This window comes from Cydia fagiglandana, chromosome 14 (assembly GCF_963556715.1).
Source record: "Cydia fagiglandana chromosome 14, ilCydFagi1.1, whole genome shotgun sequence".
NCBI lineage: Eukaryota > Metazoa > Arthropoda > Insecta > Lepidoptera > Tortricidae > Cydia > Cydia fagiglandana.
The window spans coordinates 2,676,893-2,692,590 of NC_085945.1; the positions used below are offsets into that span (position 1 = coordinate 2,676,893).

General features: G+C 36.1%; 1 protein-coding gene across 2 annotated transcripts in view; it reads left to right on the forward strand.

Moving 5' to 3' along the window:
* Window positions 1–10,960, forward strand: part of LOC134670644 (leucine-rich repeat-containing protein 24-like) — a 70,842-nt gene extending 59,882 nt beyond the window's left edge. Inside the window, exon 2 of one of the 2 annotated variants that reach the window (XM_063528454.1) lies at window positions 8,629–10,960. In XM_063528454.1, the coding sequence (XP_063384524.1) occupies window positions 8,664–10,430 (1,767 nt within the window). In that variant the 5' untranslated portion in view covers window positions 8,629–8,663 and the 3' untranslated portion in view covers window positions 10,431–10,960. The remainder of the gene's footprint in view (window positions 1–8,628) is intronic. The other variant, XM_063528455.1, reaches the window with a different exon arrangement.
* Window positions 10,961–15,698: the final 4,738 nt, after the last annotated feature.

Below are 15,698 nucleotides of genomic sequence, written 5' to 3' on the forward strand. Positions count from 1 at the left end.
GGGAACGTTAAGTTTGAGTGTTAGGAACGGCCGTAATTCCGGACTAAGTGTCAGTTAGCGTCGAAAACGTTCGCAATTAGCGTACCTTGCCTTTTACTGCTCGTACTAAACCGGTTTGAATTTAAAAGTTCTAGTCCGTCACGAGTTTTCGTCATTAAAGACAAAGGTAATTGATATCAAAGCATGCAGAAGTTTGATTTTGTCAATTTGTCAGCACAAGATATGGCTTGAAATACTTACCTATGTACTTGAAACTTACTATTATGTACAATTCGCTACATGTATGACTGTCATGCAACCTAGCAACTGCGACATCTTTTTTTCATTTAAAAGCAAATTAAAACTTCATCTTCTCACTAACCAAAATTCCCACTGCTATTCACCTGTGCCTATTATTTAAAAAAGTTAGTTTATGTTGCGTAGGTAATTCAACTTTCCATTCATTGCTTGTCCAAATTTTTTTTTTTTAGTATGTATAATTCAAATTTTGTTTTATGCTGGATATTATTTTTACTACTTGCTCCGCACTGTGTTATTTATTGTTCTTAATGTTTTTATTTCTAAATTTAAGGATTATTAGTTTTAGGTTTAAGGAACCACTGAAAATCAGCGTCGTTGCACTATGTGCTCCGACACATGTCTGTTAATCTTAAGATTTTTGTGTCAAATAAATTCTTTTCATTTCATTTAATTCATTTCATTCATCTTATAAAACAACTCAAAAACTACTGAACGGATTTTCATATGATTTTTACCTATCAATATAGTGATTCTTGAGGAAGGTTTAGGTGTATAACTTGTTAAGGTTTTGTGTGAATTGGATGTAATATGACGATATTTGTTAAGATGTCGGAAAAAATCACGCTGGCTAAGAGCTTTAATCGAAAACGCGGCTAAATTTTCCCAGGCCTAAGTACATCTTTCTTGCATTTTTTCCGTATAACGTTTGGATGGGATACTTTTTCTACTTAAAATATCTGCGATTCCTAACATTTACCACATTATTAAACATTTCACCAAATTCTAAAATCAAATTCCATTCACAATAGGTAAACATAATAAATACGAGATTAGCAAACACATAATTCACGTCCCTTTCCCGTACATTAAACAGACATTAAACAACAATTAGCTAAGACTGCCGGCTGATAAGTGAAGTTTGACTTATTACTTGTCGTCATTTATCATCGGGGTTTTACACGAGGCTTTTGTATAATAATTTCGACATCACTCATATGGTTGATGTGGTATGTTTTTAATCAAGGGACCCCGTTCCCGTGGTAATATCTGGAGGATCCCATCCCCAATCGTTTGTGCAAAACATTACAACAAAAGGGTATCGTTTGTAGAAAACCACACAGGACATTTCAATAATGACTGGTCCTGTTAAGCAAAAATGTGTCAACTCACATTATTTTTGCAATAAAATGTCAACTTTAAGCGTCAACTTTTTGAGTTGACATCTTATTGCAAAATTAATGTCGGTTGACGCATTATTGCTTATCAGCATCATTTATTTTGTATGATGCATATTTCTCACATCACTTTTCGTTATCCCGTTATATTTTTTAACTTTTTGATATGTTTCTCCCTGAAGGCCAATTTATAAACTTATATTTTGGAATCAAAACGCTATCATTTTGCCGTACATTAATTTCAGATCTTGTTCATGCACATTGCTTTTCATCACGCAGCTTGTATGTCCTATTTCATGACATAAAATAAACATTCTACATTATTAAGCATAACGCGCTCGAGGTGCAAAATTCAGGTACATTTCCCGTTGAAATGCCAACATGAATCAGCAAACAACAAAAATACCCTAGATTCTATCTTTTTACGTGTATCAAAAGTCAGCTCGCATTCTGTTTCTCTTTGAACTGACAGCCTACAAAAATGGCGCCATGTTAATAAATTGACATCACCTTCGGGATATACTTCGTCCTTTTTTCTATTTCACGAATAATATTGGAGGAAAATATAAGATTATAATAATATGATGTTTGATACAAATTTTATTTTTTCAAAATGAGCAATTTTGTCGTAGTATAAAAATTAACATATTTAATATTCCTACTTCGATTTCAATTTTTGGAAATTATCGTCATATTTATACTCATAAAGCTCTATATATAGATGCAGAGTGCAAACTTTATTATAACACACCTCAAGAGGCTACTTTGCTTCTTTAAAGAAGTGAGTACGCTCAAAAACCTACCTTCCATTTGTTAAGAGCCCGTCAACGTGCACACTAGCGGCCACTGTTAAATAATCGTGATTATTTATATTTAACAAAAGATATTGAAAAAAGAGGGCCGCTATGTACTATATTTTGTATTTAAGTACCTTTTGAATACATCAAACTAGTTTCTATGTTGCTGAATTCGTCAATATACTTATGCGTCCAAAGTTAAAACGGCCGTTTTTGTCTTGAGTTCATACATCAACATATCCAGTAACATAAAAACTACTACTAACTAAAGCTACTAAATAAAGGGAAATAAGGCCAACCCAATTCTCCCACCCCAATCCAGGATAGTTCAGATTGGGAAATATTAAATTCTTCTAGCCGTGTGAGCACAGTAATTTGGTCGGAACTAAAGGAACAAGTTACAAACGAAATGCTATCCAACCCTCTCCTCAATTACATTTGTTTCAAACTGGTTTCCTTGGACCTTATTCAGAAATGTAAATCTAACACTAACGCTCTTCGATACCGCACCAAGTAAATGTGAACATCTGTGCTTTACTTTCATATTATGAATGTATGTACCCCTACTTATCAGCACTAGAGTTGAAGTCACGCATACAATAACAAAATCATGTAAGGACAGTGAGACTTTGAAGTTAGTGGTCTTTTTTCGTACTGATAGGAAGTTGAATCGCCAACTGCATAGCCCAAAAAGTTTCTTCAAGGTTTTTTTGACTTAATATTGTGCGTTCAAGTATCATTAATTCAATACTGTTTTTGTGATTAGACCTGATTAGTAATCTATGCAGCTTTGTTTGTAACCATTCACCTCAACTCTCCTGCCCTTACTCACAGATAGGGAAATGACCCAGGTCACAGATAGGGAATGAGGGCCTTGGAATGAGCAAGTTGTGCAAGAATCCGATCTGATTTCAATATAATTTTGATACGTGAGATACTTGAGAGAATAAGGCTTCCTTGGGCTCGCTAACTCGAAGGCCTTGCCTGTGGCTTTACGCTACATTGCGTTTCTAACTTATTTAAATTGTAACAAAGTAACTATTTGCCATTTAGTATCGATTTCGTATTAATTGTTAGAACAAAGGGGTTGTGGGTTTTGAGAACGTTTTCAGTAAAGATCTTTTAATTAAAGTTTGTTGCTATAAATAAAATATATTAGTTTTGAAATACACATAACAGTTTAAACTCACGCGATTTATACACATATTTATTAACACTAATTAACTAATCTCGGGTAGCTCAGTGTTGTTTTATTTATTTCTCCGTTGACATTTACTGGGACCTGGGACGTCAGATTTTCCGTGACCACAGCTGGTGCAACTCAGCTGAAACATCGGTAGTAAAGATACAAATTTCAACTGTCTAGCTATCACGGTTCGTGAGATACAGCCTGGTGACAGACGGACGGACGGGCGGACGGACGGACAGCGAAGTCTTAGTAATAGGGTCCCGTTTTACCCTAAAACCAATGAAAGTATGTGGCGGTAGACCCGTTTGTGTAATTAATATTAGTTTTGAAATGTAAATGTATAATCACACACACGTTTTTAAAACTAATACAATGAGAATAATCATAAATATCATGAAAGAGTAATGCAATAAATACCACTTGTCACGTTCGTTGTTTTTGTACTAATGAATAATAGCTAACTCTCATTATTTTTCATATTTTCCTTAATATTAAGTACTACCTACTTATTTATTCTATCAATAGATACATATTAAGCTGGATCATACTTCTTATTTTGTATCTTGCAATAAGAATGCCATTGACATATCAGGAAAAATAGGTCACTAGACACAAAGAACTTCTTATTCTTTCTAACTCTTTGTTTTGTCTATTTATCCCAAATAAACTCCCGTGAAAACTATTTGAAAGTTATCAGTTGTCCAAAACGTCCACAAATAAAACGGGAGATATTTACGAGAGCCAAACACTGGAAAATAGTAAACAATATAAATCACTTACCGTAGAGTTTTTGGTGAAAATATTTTTAAATTTTCAAAGACATTGGAAGCGCTTTGTTTGTTTGAGTTCGGAATCGTATTTCATAGCAGCGAATAAGCAATACTTAACGTGTGTAGAAGTTTGAGTCTTATTACATCTCGTGAAGTATGGTTTTGATCATCAGTTTCAATGGCAGTGACCGAGATTATTAGGGTTCATTTTCTTTTGTGTGAATACAGTTCGTTGTACATAAGTTGCTCTTTATCACCCTTTCTTTTCGGCAATAAAATGGACCTTCTTAAGTGAAGCCGGCTAGCTTAGACTACTTTTAGCGACTACTGAAGAAGAGAGTAATGTTTTTTTCTTTTTTGGCATTTCGTACGTTCAATTACGCTGCCTCACCACGCATCAAATCCGTAACAACTGTTAGAAACCACATTCAATTGTGAACTGTATTAACGCGCAATAAATTCCAAATACAAACTGGTTTTGCAACGGTTATGATGGCTGTTATGTGTGGACGATACGACGCGGCGGCTAAGTATATGAACTTTATATCTAAAAACTATATAATTTTTTTTAACACTGTGGCGCGAGAATAGTTATTTACGATACAAGTGCGGAAAAGAGGAAATTCGAAACGAGTGGCGATAAATTAAAACATGACGGGACTGTTTTAAATCGACACGAGTTGCGAATTACCTATTCGCACGTGTATCGTATAACGTTTTACAGTACACATGGCCCTTTAAACTTTGCCATATGCACGAAAAGTGCTATTTTACGCACTAGTGCGGGAAAATAGGACCACAAGTACTGTAAAAGAGTTTTTAAAACACAACCTATCAAATACAAGGGTGTTTAACTGTTTACAGCCTAGCTTAATTATCAACAAACCACGTTTTGTGAACCATATATACGACTGGTTACATATAGTGTGCCTAAAATATGTACCTAATTTACTTAATATTGATGTCTCTTTCAAACCCGAATCTTATTTCTACTGCCATAGGCTTTTCTTCTTAAAAGTTTAATGATTTTTGGTCTAGCGGCTGATAAAAAAAATTATGAAGCAGAAACAATCCTTCGTTGAATCTTTCATTTTAGCTATCCGCATATTCGTTTTGTTTATGATAGTTTCATAGTTAGTAATTTGCGGAGCTATTTTCCAAACAATACCAGTTGAAGCTTCAACGATTTCCCCTTTGTACGCGATTTTCCTATTTAATACCACCGTTTGCATTGTACAGATAAAGTCGAAATCACAGACGAGGGACTACAAAATCATTCCACAGATTGTATCTGTTGATAATTATGTAGCTCTGTTTTGCTTGTTGGTGCAAATTGATCAAATATGTTCATATTTTGCGGTTTTATGCACTGTTTCAGGTGATAATTTGTTCTGAAATGTAATTATAGTTTTGGTTAATGTACGAGTATATTAATTAGTCAATATGAAAGTACTGGGGATATAGGGAAGCATACCATAAATAATTCACAACTGACATATTTAATTAGGTACGTAAGATAATTATGCTGCTCAATGTATCTCAGCATGTAGGAAAATACCAGTGTGGAAAAATAATAGGCTCTGGAAGGAAAGTGCCTTACAACCTTAAGTTAGCTCATGTTACTTGACGGAAACTTTTTTTTTAATAAGCAAAATTCATTATATCCATGTCCTTGAAATAAGGCTAGTGCTCTCAATTCTTGATAACCCAATAAAAAAACTAAGTTCTTATCTTATATTCATCATATTGCACCATTTTCCTGAACATATAGTTCGTTTTTTTTTAGCATTAGAAAGAACTTGCAAGAAGGTAAGCGATCTTGACATGTCTTTTAATTGAAAAACACTTTTTAATAATTAAAAACTATTACTTATGAAAGCAGAAGTGTATAAATGATCGTATTAGATTCATAATTGTTACATATTTGCCGTAACTTATTTTTAAAATATGTTTTTCAAATTAAAAGAGACATCAAGATTGTTTACCTTATTTCTAATGCTAAACGTACTATAATTAATAATAATACCTAAATTCGATTGTAAATATTAATGTAAATAAATGACTTGCATTTGTATAGTTACGAAGCTAAGTCAAGTTAGCCATTGCAGACCGATCAGTCACCCAAATGACTCAAATTATACAGAACACGATGGCTATTTGTAAACAGATCAATTGCGCGGCCAGCCGGCTCGAGATACATCAGTCCTTGACGACCGGATATTCTATATTTGTAATTAATTTATATCAATAATTGTGTTTCTTTTAAATGAGTAAACAACTATTACGAGTCTTAATCCTGAAGTTCCCAAAAAATATCTGCAGGCGAATTATGGACGGGTTTATTCACAATACATAATAATGTGTTTAAAAATATACATAGCAAAACTAATTTCTATCAGTTGGTACGTCTGCAAACAATACAACAATTAAAAAAAAAAACCGGTCAAGTGCGAGTCGGAGTCGCGTTCCAATGGTTCCGTACATTGATTTTCTATTTTGTGTTTTTTTTTTTTAATTTTAGACCCTTTCAGAAGGGAGGGGAGAAATGGTCGGACAGGCAGACTCACTGCTTCAGGCATGATGATGAACTTACCGTCTTTTGGAACAAATTGCCCGATTCCATAAATAATATAATTTAAAAATGTATACAAAACAACTTGAAAAAATCCTTTTGAATTAATTGATAGGTACCTACGAGTAAAATTGACGTCCAATTAACAAATTGGCACAGAAAGGCCACATTACCCCACGTGGAATTAGTTTGCCGTGCTCGTGGCAAGAGCCCCTTTATTCGGCCCGGAATTAATTCGCTAGTGTGTCCTAATTGGATGCAGTTTAAACACCGCTTGTTTGCTGGTTTATTTATTTTTTACCTGTTGCGGGAGCGTTAATGGAACATTTTATGTTTTCATTGTTTTTAGTTTTTTTTTATTTTTCTGGCAATCGACGTTTCCAATTTTGTACAATGGTATCATAGGGCTAAAATTATATTTACACCACGGAAGAAAGAATGAGCGCGCCGTGATATACACGGTAATTTTTTTTTTATTTGAATATGTCATAACATTGTAGATAGACAGTACAACACTTTTTTGAAAAAAAAGTGGAACCTTTTTTAACGTTTTTATCCAGCAAATACTAAAAAATATGGTCACTGTACTCGTTTGTTTCGATTCTTGCACATTAGGTGTCGCTTTCGTAATCGTTTCGTGAAGTTAGAGGAAGTGCCAAATGCCCTACTGAAATTTGACCCAAATACTTTATATCTGTTTGCCTAATTAACAAGAAGGCTTTGACCCTTATTCAAACACCTCTTAACACCCTATAAGAGTAACCACTAAGCCGAACAGGGTAAATACGGTTACACAATTAACTTTCCCAGTGAAGCCCTATTAATCTTCCCGTGGCCACTCTTCCGAACGGTGTGGTAACAAAGTGGCTAGCGTTGAAAACTAATTTAATTCTGAGATGAACTTCTGTTTGAGGTACAGTCATCAGCAGAAGTTGCTAAGCGGGCCAGGTGTTCAAAATTATCTTGACGCGACTCTATTGTTAAGAGAATAAGAGTGTGTCAAGGTAATTTTGAACACCTCGCCCGCTTGGAAACTTCTGCTGCTGACTGATATAGTTATTGAGAGTGTAGGAGCTGATAAAATGAAGGCTGACGTAATAAAATATGACGAGTTCACGGATAAGAGGAATAAGTTGATAAAAAATAAATTTTGTATTAATTGGTACAAATCATAATTATTAATTAGTGCTACGAACCGATTTAAAGCTTTACGATTATCGGAGAGTTATACCTGTATATAAAGGTATTTTAGATACATTAATTAGAGTTTATCTTAATGATCAAAATTAAATCTCATAATCTCCTGGCTTCAGAGATTCAACAAAATTAATTGGCGTTTACTCAAAGATAACGGTTTTATGATTTAAATGTTAGTCGACTTCTCATTGCGATTAGCGAGTAAATTATTAGAGACTAAAAGCTTTTATTACTTACTTAACAAATTATAGAGTTATATGTCTGATTACAATATTCTATGACATTTCAGTCAATGGATATCGGTAGCGATAACGATTATTGTTTATTTGTACTTTACAAAAAAATAAGAAAAAACAAATACAGTTATTTTACTTATTTTCGTTTGGTTTTCAGTTTACACCATAAGTTTCACAAAGGTTTGATTGACTTATTGTGTGCCACTGTTTATACGTGTCAGTTTATTTTAAGCCTAGACGTTAGATCGCACGTGCGTGTATTCATAGTAGTTATAAATAACCAAAGCACGTGCGTCTTTGATCCGCTTGTAACTGACACGTTACGGTTCCGGCGGTTTACCAAATCAATCATTACAAAAACGTGCTAAGGCCACGTAAACAGAGTAACGATAGCCAGCCATTGTTCCCGAAACCCCGTTGTTTAGTCGATTAACACGCGTTTGTTGTTTCAGGCAGCCTGCCGATGTAAACACACGCCCGAAATGAGATGAGCATGCGCGTGGCTTGGGCCAGGTGGTACTGGATTGTGATCTTCACGACGTGCACCGCGAGGACCGCCAGCGACTGGCTCGACTGCGCCCGGTTCGCCGCCTGCGTCTGCAAGTGGTCGTCCGGCAAAAAAACCGCCACCTGCGCCTCGAGTGACCTCCGCCGACCCCCGCCACTCTCATCCGACATCCAAGTATTAGACATACACGACAACCCAATCAGAAACCTCCCTGCCGAAGCCTTTGCTAATATTGGCTTATTAAACCTGCAGAAAATCAACTTACGAGCCACTAAACTTCGATCGCTGCATGCGGACGCATTTCTCGAATTAAGAATTCTGATTGAAGTCGATTTAGCTGAAAACGACCTTTCTAATCTGCCGAGGGATATATTCAGAGGCAACGAAAGACTGCGTTTGGTAGTTCTGACCAACAACCCTTTGACAACGCTAATTGCAGACCAGTTCCCGCCTTTGCCGCATCTGCGCATGCTTCTATTAGACGGTTGCCGGCTGCGAACGATACACAGAAACGCTTTACGGAATTTAAAATCTTTAGAGAAAATAGATTTGCGTAGAAATCAGCTTACATTCCTTCGTTACAGTACGTTCTCTTTGCCGACTTTGAAAACGATTTCTTTGTCAGGCAATCCGTGGCGATGCGACTGCCGACTACGTGAATTTAAAGATTGGTTTTTACTAAGGAAGTTAGATACAGAGGAATTAGTTTGTGTGGAGCCTTCCACGAAGGCAGGGAACAAGTGGAGGAGTGTCTCTAACGAGAGTATGGTGTGCGCACCCGAGGTACGCTCCAGCACGTTGGTTGTGAGAGCTGAAGTCGGAGTGGCCACTTCCTTCGGCTGCTGGGTTCACGGGATTCCAAAACCTCAAGTAACATGGTTATTTGACGGTGTAGATGTACATAACAGTAGTTTAGATTGCGATTTGGAAGAAACGCAGAGGGATATAGAAGACGATGATTCGGATGAAAGAGTACCAGGTAGCGTAAGATGGGTGAACATCACGCTATTGAATGTAACTTCCAGTGCGGCCGGTGAATGGTCCTGTGTAGCTAAAAGTAGCGCTGGAGAAGCGAGAGCAATTATTAGTCTCGTGTTACCACGATCCCAGACGGCTACAGCGAGAACAGCTCCCGGCATTCCTCAACTTCTTGGCGTCGTTTTTGGTGCATTAGGTATCTTGGCGTCCCTGGGCTTTTTAGCGGCTGTAGCCTGCTGGAGATTAAGACGACGCTCAGTCCCACCAAGCAGAAGCTTCACTGACCAAGAAAAGAGATTATTAGATGCATCAGTAGTCGTCAGTTGCGATCGTTCTATAGGTGACATGGCGTCTCCCTGCGATTTTGAACTGACAGAGAGATCTGGTGACGATCAGCCTAGAGGCTGCGGCTTCGACCCTGTACATATAACTATAGAAGGTACTCCAGGGGCTTTTCCTCCTCCGCCTGCAGAGTTTGCTGTCCCAGTTCCGTACGGAAACATCTTTATATCAGTGCAAGTAGCTGGGAGAGTTGGTGAACCGGGGAAGTACCCTGATCTACTGAGTGGAGGAGCTACGTTGCCACGTAGAAGTAGGACGTGTTGCACTGCTCCAGCGTATGACAATATGGGACCTAGAGTGACCGCGACGGGGAGTTCTTCAACGTGGTCTTTACCTGGACCTAGCGCGGAGAACGGTGGAGTGGACAACACCGAAACCCCCGTCCTGACCTTACCGCCTCCGCCACCTGAGTTTGTGTCCCTTTAGCCTCGGCCCCTGGTACTGGACGCCTCTGCCCTGAGGTGACCTGGTACCACACGGACTTTCGGTCAATTAGACTTTTCCCCAATTTCTTCATTATAAGATTACTTAAGTTTTGTAAATACTTAATTGCTAAGAGGGAGATGTGTGACATCCTGTGAGATTTAAATACGTAAGGTTGTTATCACTATTGATGATGATGATGAATGTTATTTATCATTATTAGTTAGAGTAAATCTTGTTGCTGGTATGTTGGGATTTTATTGATGTAAGAGTCTAGTCTTTGCGTTGATTTCCTAGGACATTATTTTTAAATACTTTTTGCATATGTGTGTCTTCCCAACTTTTGTAAATATAATTATTTATTACTTATAAACTTCCCAAACATAAGACTGACCCTTTTGTCTTGTTTTCGTCTATCTTTATATCTTTAATGATGTATAAAGCTATACACTCCACTTAGTCATACAGGATAGCTTCTAAACAATTTCTTTGAGAGCAAATAATGTAAAAATAAACAGATCACAAGCATAGTATACAGTCGTTTCATTTTGACCATTTCTGCAACGCTACGATAATGTAAAAGGCAATAGCCTTCTGATCAAAAGTTCTGTAGTCAAAGTTAACTAACACTAGACTGTGTTATTCGGAGTTATTTAGATAGAAGAAACAGATTATATTTGATGATATTATCACTAAATGGTCAAGAGGTAGGTACAAATATATATCTGATTTTATGAACAGTAAATTAAATTTTCGAAACTCGCCGTTTTCTCAATAAAAATTTGACTAAATTTTAAATAAAGCAAAACAAAACATTTCTTTAACTGCTCTCAATTTACTCTATTTCGACATACTTTTAATATATTATTAAATAAATAAATAAATAAATAAATCATTTATTCAGGTGAAATAAACCCTATTTTACAGATGTTTTTCTTCTGCCAAACTGCAGGGCAGTTTGTTGGCAGATCCTGTATGGCATTAACGTCCTAGTCCAGAATTTTCATCAATATACTGCCTCAATTTGGTAACTCGATCGAATTCTGTTGACACTCTCATAGACACCGTTTGCTGTGGAACAATGGAATTTCTATTAAGTCGGGCTCGGCGCCGTGAATCAATTAACCATATCGGCGTCGTTGGTTAAACAATGGTTAGTCATGCATACAGTGTCTATGGGCTTTGAGGCAGGTAATAGAAAGGATGAACTAACTTCTATCTTACTAGTGGGTCTTTGAGCTGTAGACTTCGCGAACCCCCATGTAGAAAATCTTCCAAAAATTTCAACAGAAAATTCCAGATATGTAATTCTTGATTCTGCAAAATTTTGATACAGAGATGATCGTCTTATAGGCAAAAATTCTGGACAGACAGTAATTATTTTTGTCCAAGCTGAAAAATAAGCGTTTTGCTCACGCTTCGCTAAGCCGCAAATAAAAATAATAACTTATGCTCTGATTTTTTACATCAAAAACAGCTGTTTTTAAATTAAGAATTAAAAAATATTTACGACTGTTTTGATGTAAACCCTATCCGCTATAATCCTAAATATCCTAAACCGCCTTTCTTTTCATAAAATATTCAAGACTTGGAGTGATGCGGATGGCGATACAAATACGAAGAGAATCTTAGTAAGTAAATATAGACTCGAAAAAACTGAAGAAGTAAGTATACAAAGTCTGGGTAAAAAAATTCAAAATCTTCCCTAGTTATTTCTATATGCATAATATATCGGTTGGGACCTATAATAGAATCCAATATTTTAATGAATTGTGTCTTCTTTAGACTATCTGCAGTTACTCTCAATGTTTTGGAATTCTACATTTTGGCTCCTTAATTGTCATTTAAAGCTGCGATGTACAAGTAATGGAACTTGATCTAACAAAATTAGTTGCTCGTTAGTGATTAAATAATGAGGTAGATCAAATTATTTACTTAATTAGATTACACGAACAGTTAAGATTTTTGTTGAAAAAGATCTGTTAGTTATATTTTCTTCAACCACTTTCAAAAAACTTTCAGATGGGTTAAGTAATTTATCGTTTTAAGTTTTCGTGTTCTAATTCTCATCCTGTATGTCTATCAAAAGAACGATGTAACCCGATGTGAGTATGACCGAAAATACGGAAGTCATCATCATAATACAACGGGAAAAGCTTTGAGGTATTTTGCAAAGAACATTGATAACATTTCTTAGAAAAATAATAACCCGTGGCGAGAAGATCTTACAAGGACATCTTTTGTTCACACTAAAAGACAGCACTTAGAACAGGAATCCGACTGAAAGCAGACATTCGATACTGAAAACGGTGTGAAACGGTGTGGGCTCAAGTTTTTTATTTGTTATTTTATGATATTTTAAAAATGAAAAATGTGATAGGAATGCGAGGCAGGCAATCCTTTCATATGATATTTGTTGGTTTTATATAGTTTAAAATCGTGCGGACTTCACGGTATTTAATTAAGTTTTAATAATGAGCTACACAAATACTTTCGGTATTTTCGTTAACTACTACAATAATACAATTTCATCGACTTTTAATTTGTACGTTATAATAATTTTGTAAAGCGAAAATTTTACAACATGTAGGTTTTTTTAACATGTTGATAGCAGACAAGCATACAGATCGAAGCAACCGTAGCCTAGGGACGCTTGCAATTCCAAAGATGCCACATGCGCGCAAAATAATAAGCTCCTATATTGAAAATCCGATACGTTACTCCTTGAGGAAACCTCGGCAGAAAGTTAATTTTCCAAAATGTTGACAGAAACTTGATGCAATTTTGGAGTAGGTATTAATATTTATAGACTACTCGAAAGTCATAATGGTATGTTCGTTAGTCACTGGAATTTCAATTTTGTGTTTCTATAAACTCTAAATCAAATTCAAATTGACTAAACAGGCCCCTGTGACTTTCAGGTAAGGTCAAAAAGAGCTTAAGTCTCATACAATCATAAGGCAGTTACTACTTTTTCTGTAAACAGGATTATTGCAACGCTGCTTAACTGAATTCTGAACTAGGCGACTCGTGACCTGGTTAATAATAAACTAACATTTGCTAGCTCAGTGACTGCGCCTAGCTTATGCAAGCACACCTACCTACGTAATATCACCTAAGGGAGCAAAGTTATGGTACAGTGACCAGGTTAAGCAGGACCCATAAATTTTCTTAGGAACAAAGCTGATTAAAGGATGACTCACGGCTAGGGTTTGCACGACGGATCCGAAATGTATGGGAAGATCCGCGGATCCGGATCCAGATCCGGATAATTTCATACATTTCGGATCCGGATTGCAAACCCTACTCACGGCCCTATAGTTCGTTTTTTTAGCATTAGAAAGAACTTGCAAGAAGGTAAGCGATCTTGACATGTCTTTTAATTAAAAAACGCTTTTTAAAAATCAAAAACTATTACTTATGAAAGCAGAAGAATATAAATGATCGTATTAGATTCATAATTGTTACATATTTGCCGTAACTTATTTTTAAAATGTGTTTTTCAATTAAAAGACACATCAAGATTGTTTACCTAATTTCTAATGCTAAAAAAAAAACGAAGTATAGTCCGGGCCGAGGCATCAAGTGAGAAAGTATCAAGTGATCACGGCGCAGCCGAGGACTCATTTAAGCGGTCAGTCTATAGGCGATGTTGTGATTAGTCGGATATAATACTCGATCTTTTTTCAAAAATTAAGAACGAATTAATATCCGGGAATTATAGCCGGGATTCGAACTCAGGACCTTGACTTTAGTAGCCGCATGCCTTCAACTTCCTCATTATCAATGGGAATAACTACCAATACAGTAATTCTAATTCAATTCAATTATCTATCTATTGCATCAACACGAACTCAATATATTTTTCCTCAACTCTAAGATAATCTGAAAACTATATTTTTGATAACGGTGTGAAGTGAGAATTTCTATAAAAATAAGAAATAGCCCAGTTTGTTTAAGACAGAAACAGCGCAAGCTAATAATGCATTTACATTCCAATACAGAATAAAAGGAACCAAAGAAGGAAATAGAACAACAAAACTAGAACTAACTTCCTACGCAAAACAGTATCACAAAATAAACTACAAGTACTCGTATATCTAGTCCGCCCGTTTCCGTATTACAGATTTCTCTAGCTAATACATTTAGTTTATCTGGGGGCACGGCAGTGCCCCCGCCATGTCGAGCAAAACAAAGAGGCACGGCCGTACCATCCTTTTCTCGAAGCGATTCAGGCCATTTTCGACGTCCTGTAATTTTGTGCTGGCTGAAGCTAGAACCCTGAATTTTCAGTGACATATAGGGCTTAACATGCTTTAGATATATTCTCAAACACATTCAATTTGAACTTGTAGTTATCAAAGTTCCTTAGTTTCGACACTGACACACTCACTCACTCACTCACGATCATCATAATTCTAAGGTACTTCTAGCATACCCACAAGCTTCAAATTTTAAACATAAGTAGTTTTCAGCTTATCAAGCCATAGAAAACCTAAAAATATTGCAATATCAGTCACGTTTTAAAGATCTAAGAACTGCATAAGTAAGTTTGTAATGCCATATAAATATATGCCAAAGTTACTGTTGCAGTTCCTACAAACAGTAGTTAAAATTAAAGTACACTACGATGTACGATGTGAGTATGAATGAAGATGTGTTTAGTTATGATATGTGTACTTATACATAGTATGGGTATAACTGGTATAAGTAACGGAAAAGGACTGCCTACAACAAAAAGAGATGAGATCCCATCAAAAACATTACATGTAAAATGTTGCAAATCTCGCAATGCTTTTACTACAAAAAAGTTTTGAGATGTAATGTGAAACCAAGTCGGTTATTAATTAATGATTAAAATAACCGACTTGGTTTCACATTACATCTCAAATCTTTTTTGTAGTAAAAGCGTTGCGAGACTTGCACCTTTTTACATGTTTCTCATGATCGCTTCCATAAATAGGTACTAAGTTAAACGACATGGTATAAAAAAAGGATTCATAATTAAGGCTCACACTCTTAAACTCCTAGTTCAATTGAGGCTATTCACTTTTCAAGCTATGGCTTACCGAAAGGCCGAAGGGTGTCGTGTTTTGGAGGCTCCGGGGCAAACTGCCGAATCCGACACAAGACCAGACGATTCAACTGAGCCACGCCGTTTTGTCGCCTAAATAGTATTTAGTTTTTTAAGTTTATATAAAATGCATGTAAGGTATTTGTACCTAATATGGGCCTTGTTGCCTGATTTAAAATGTCGTCCGGTGACAAGCA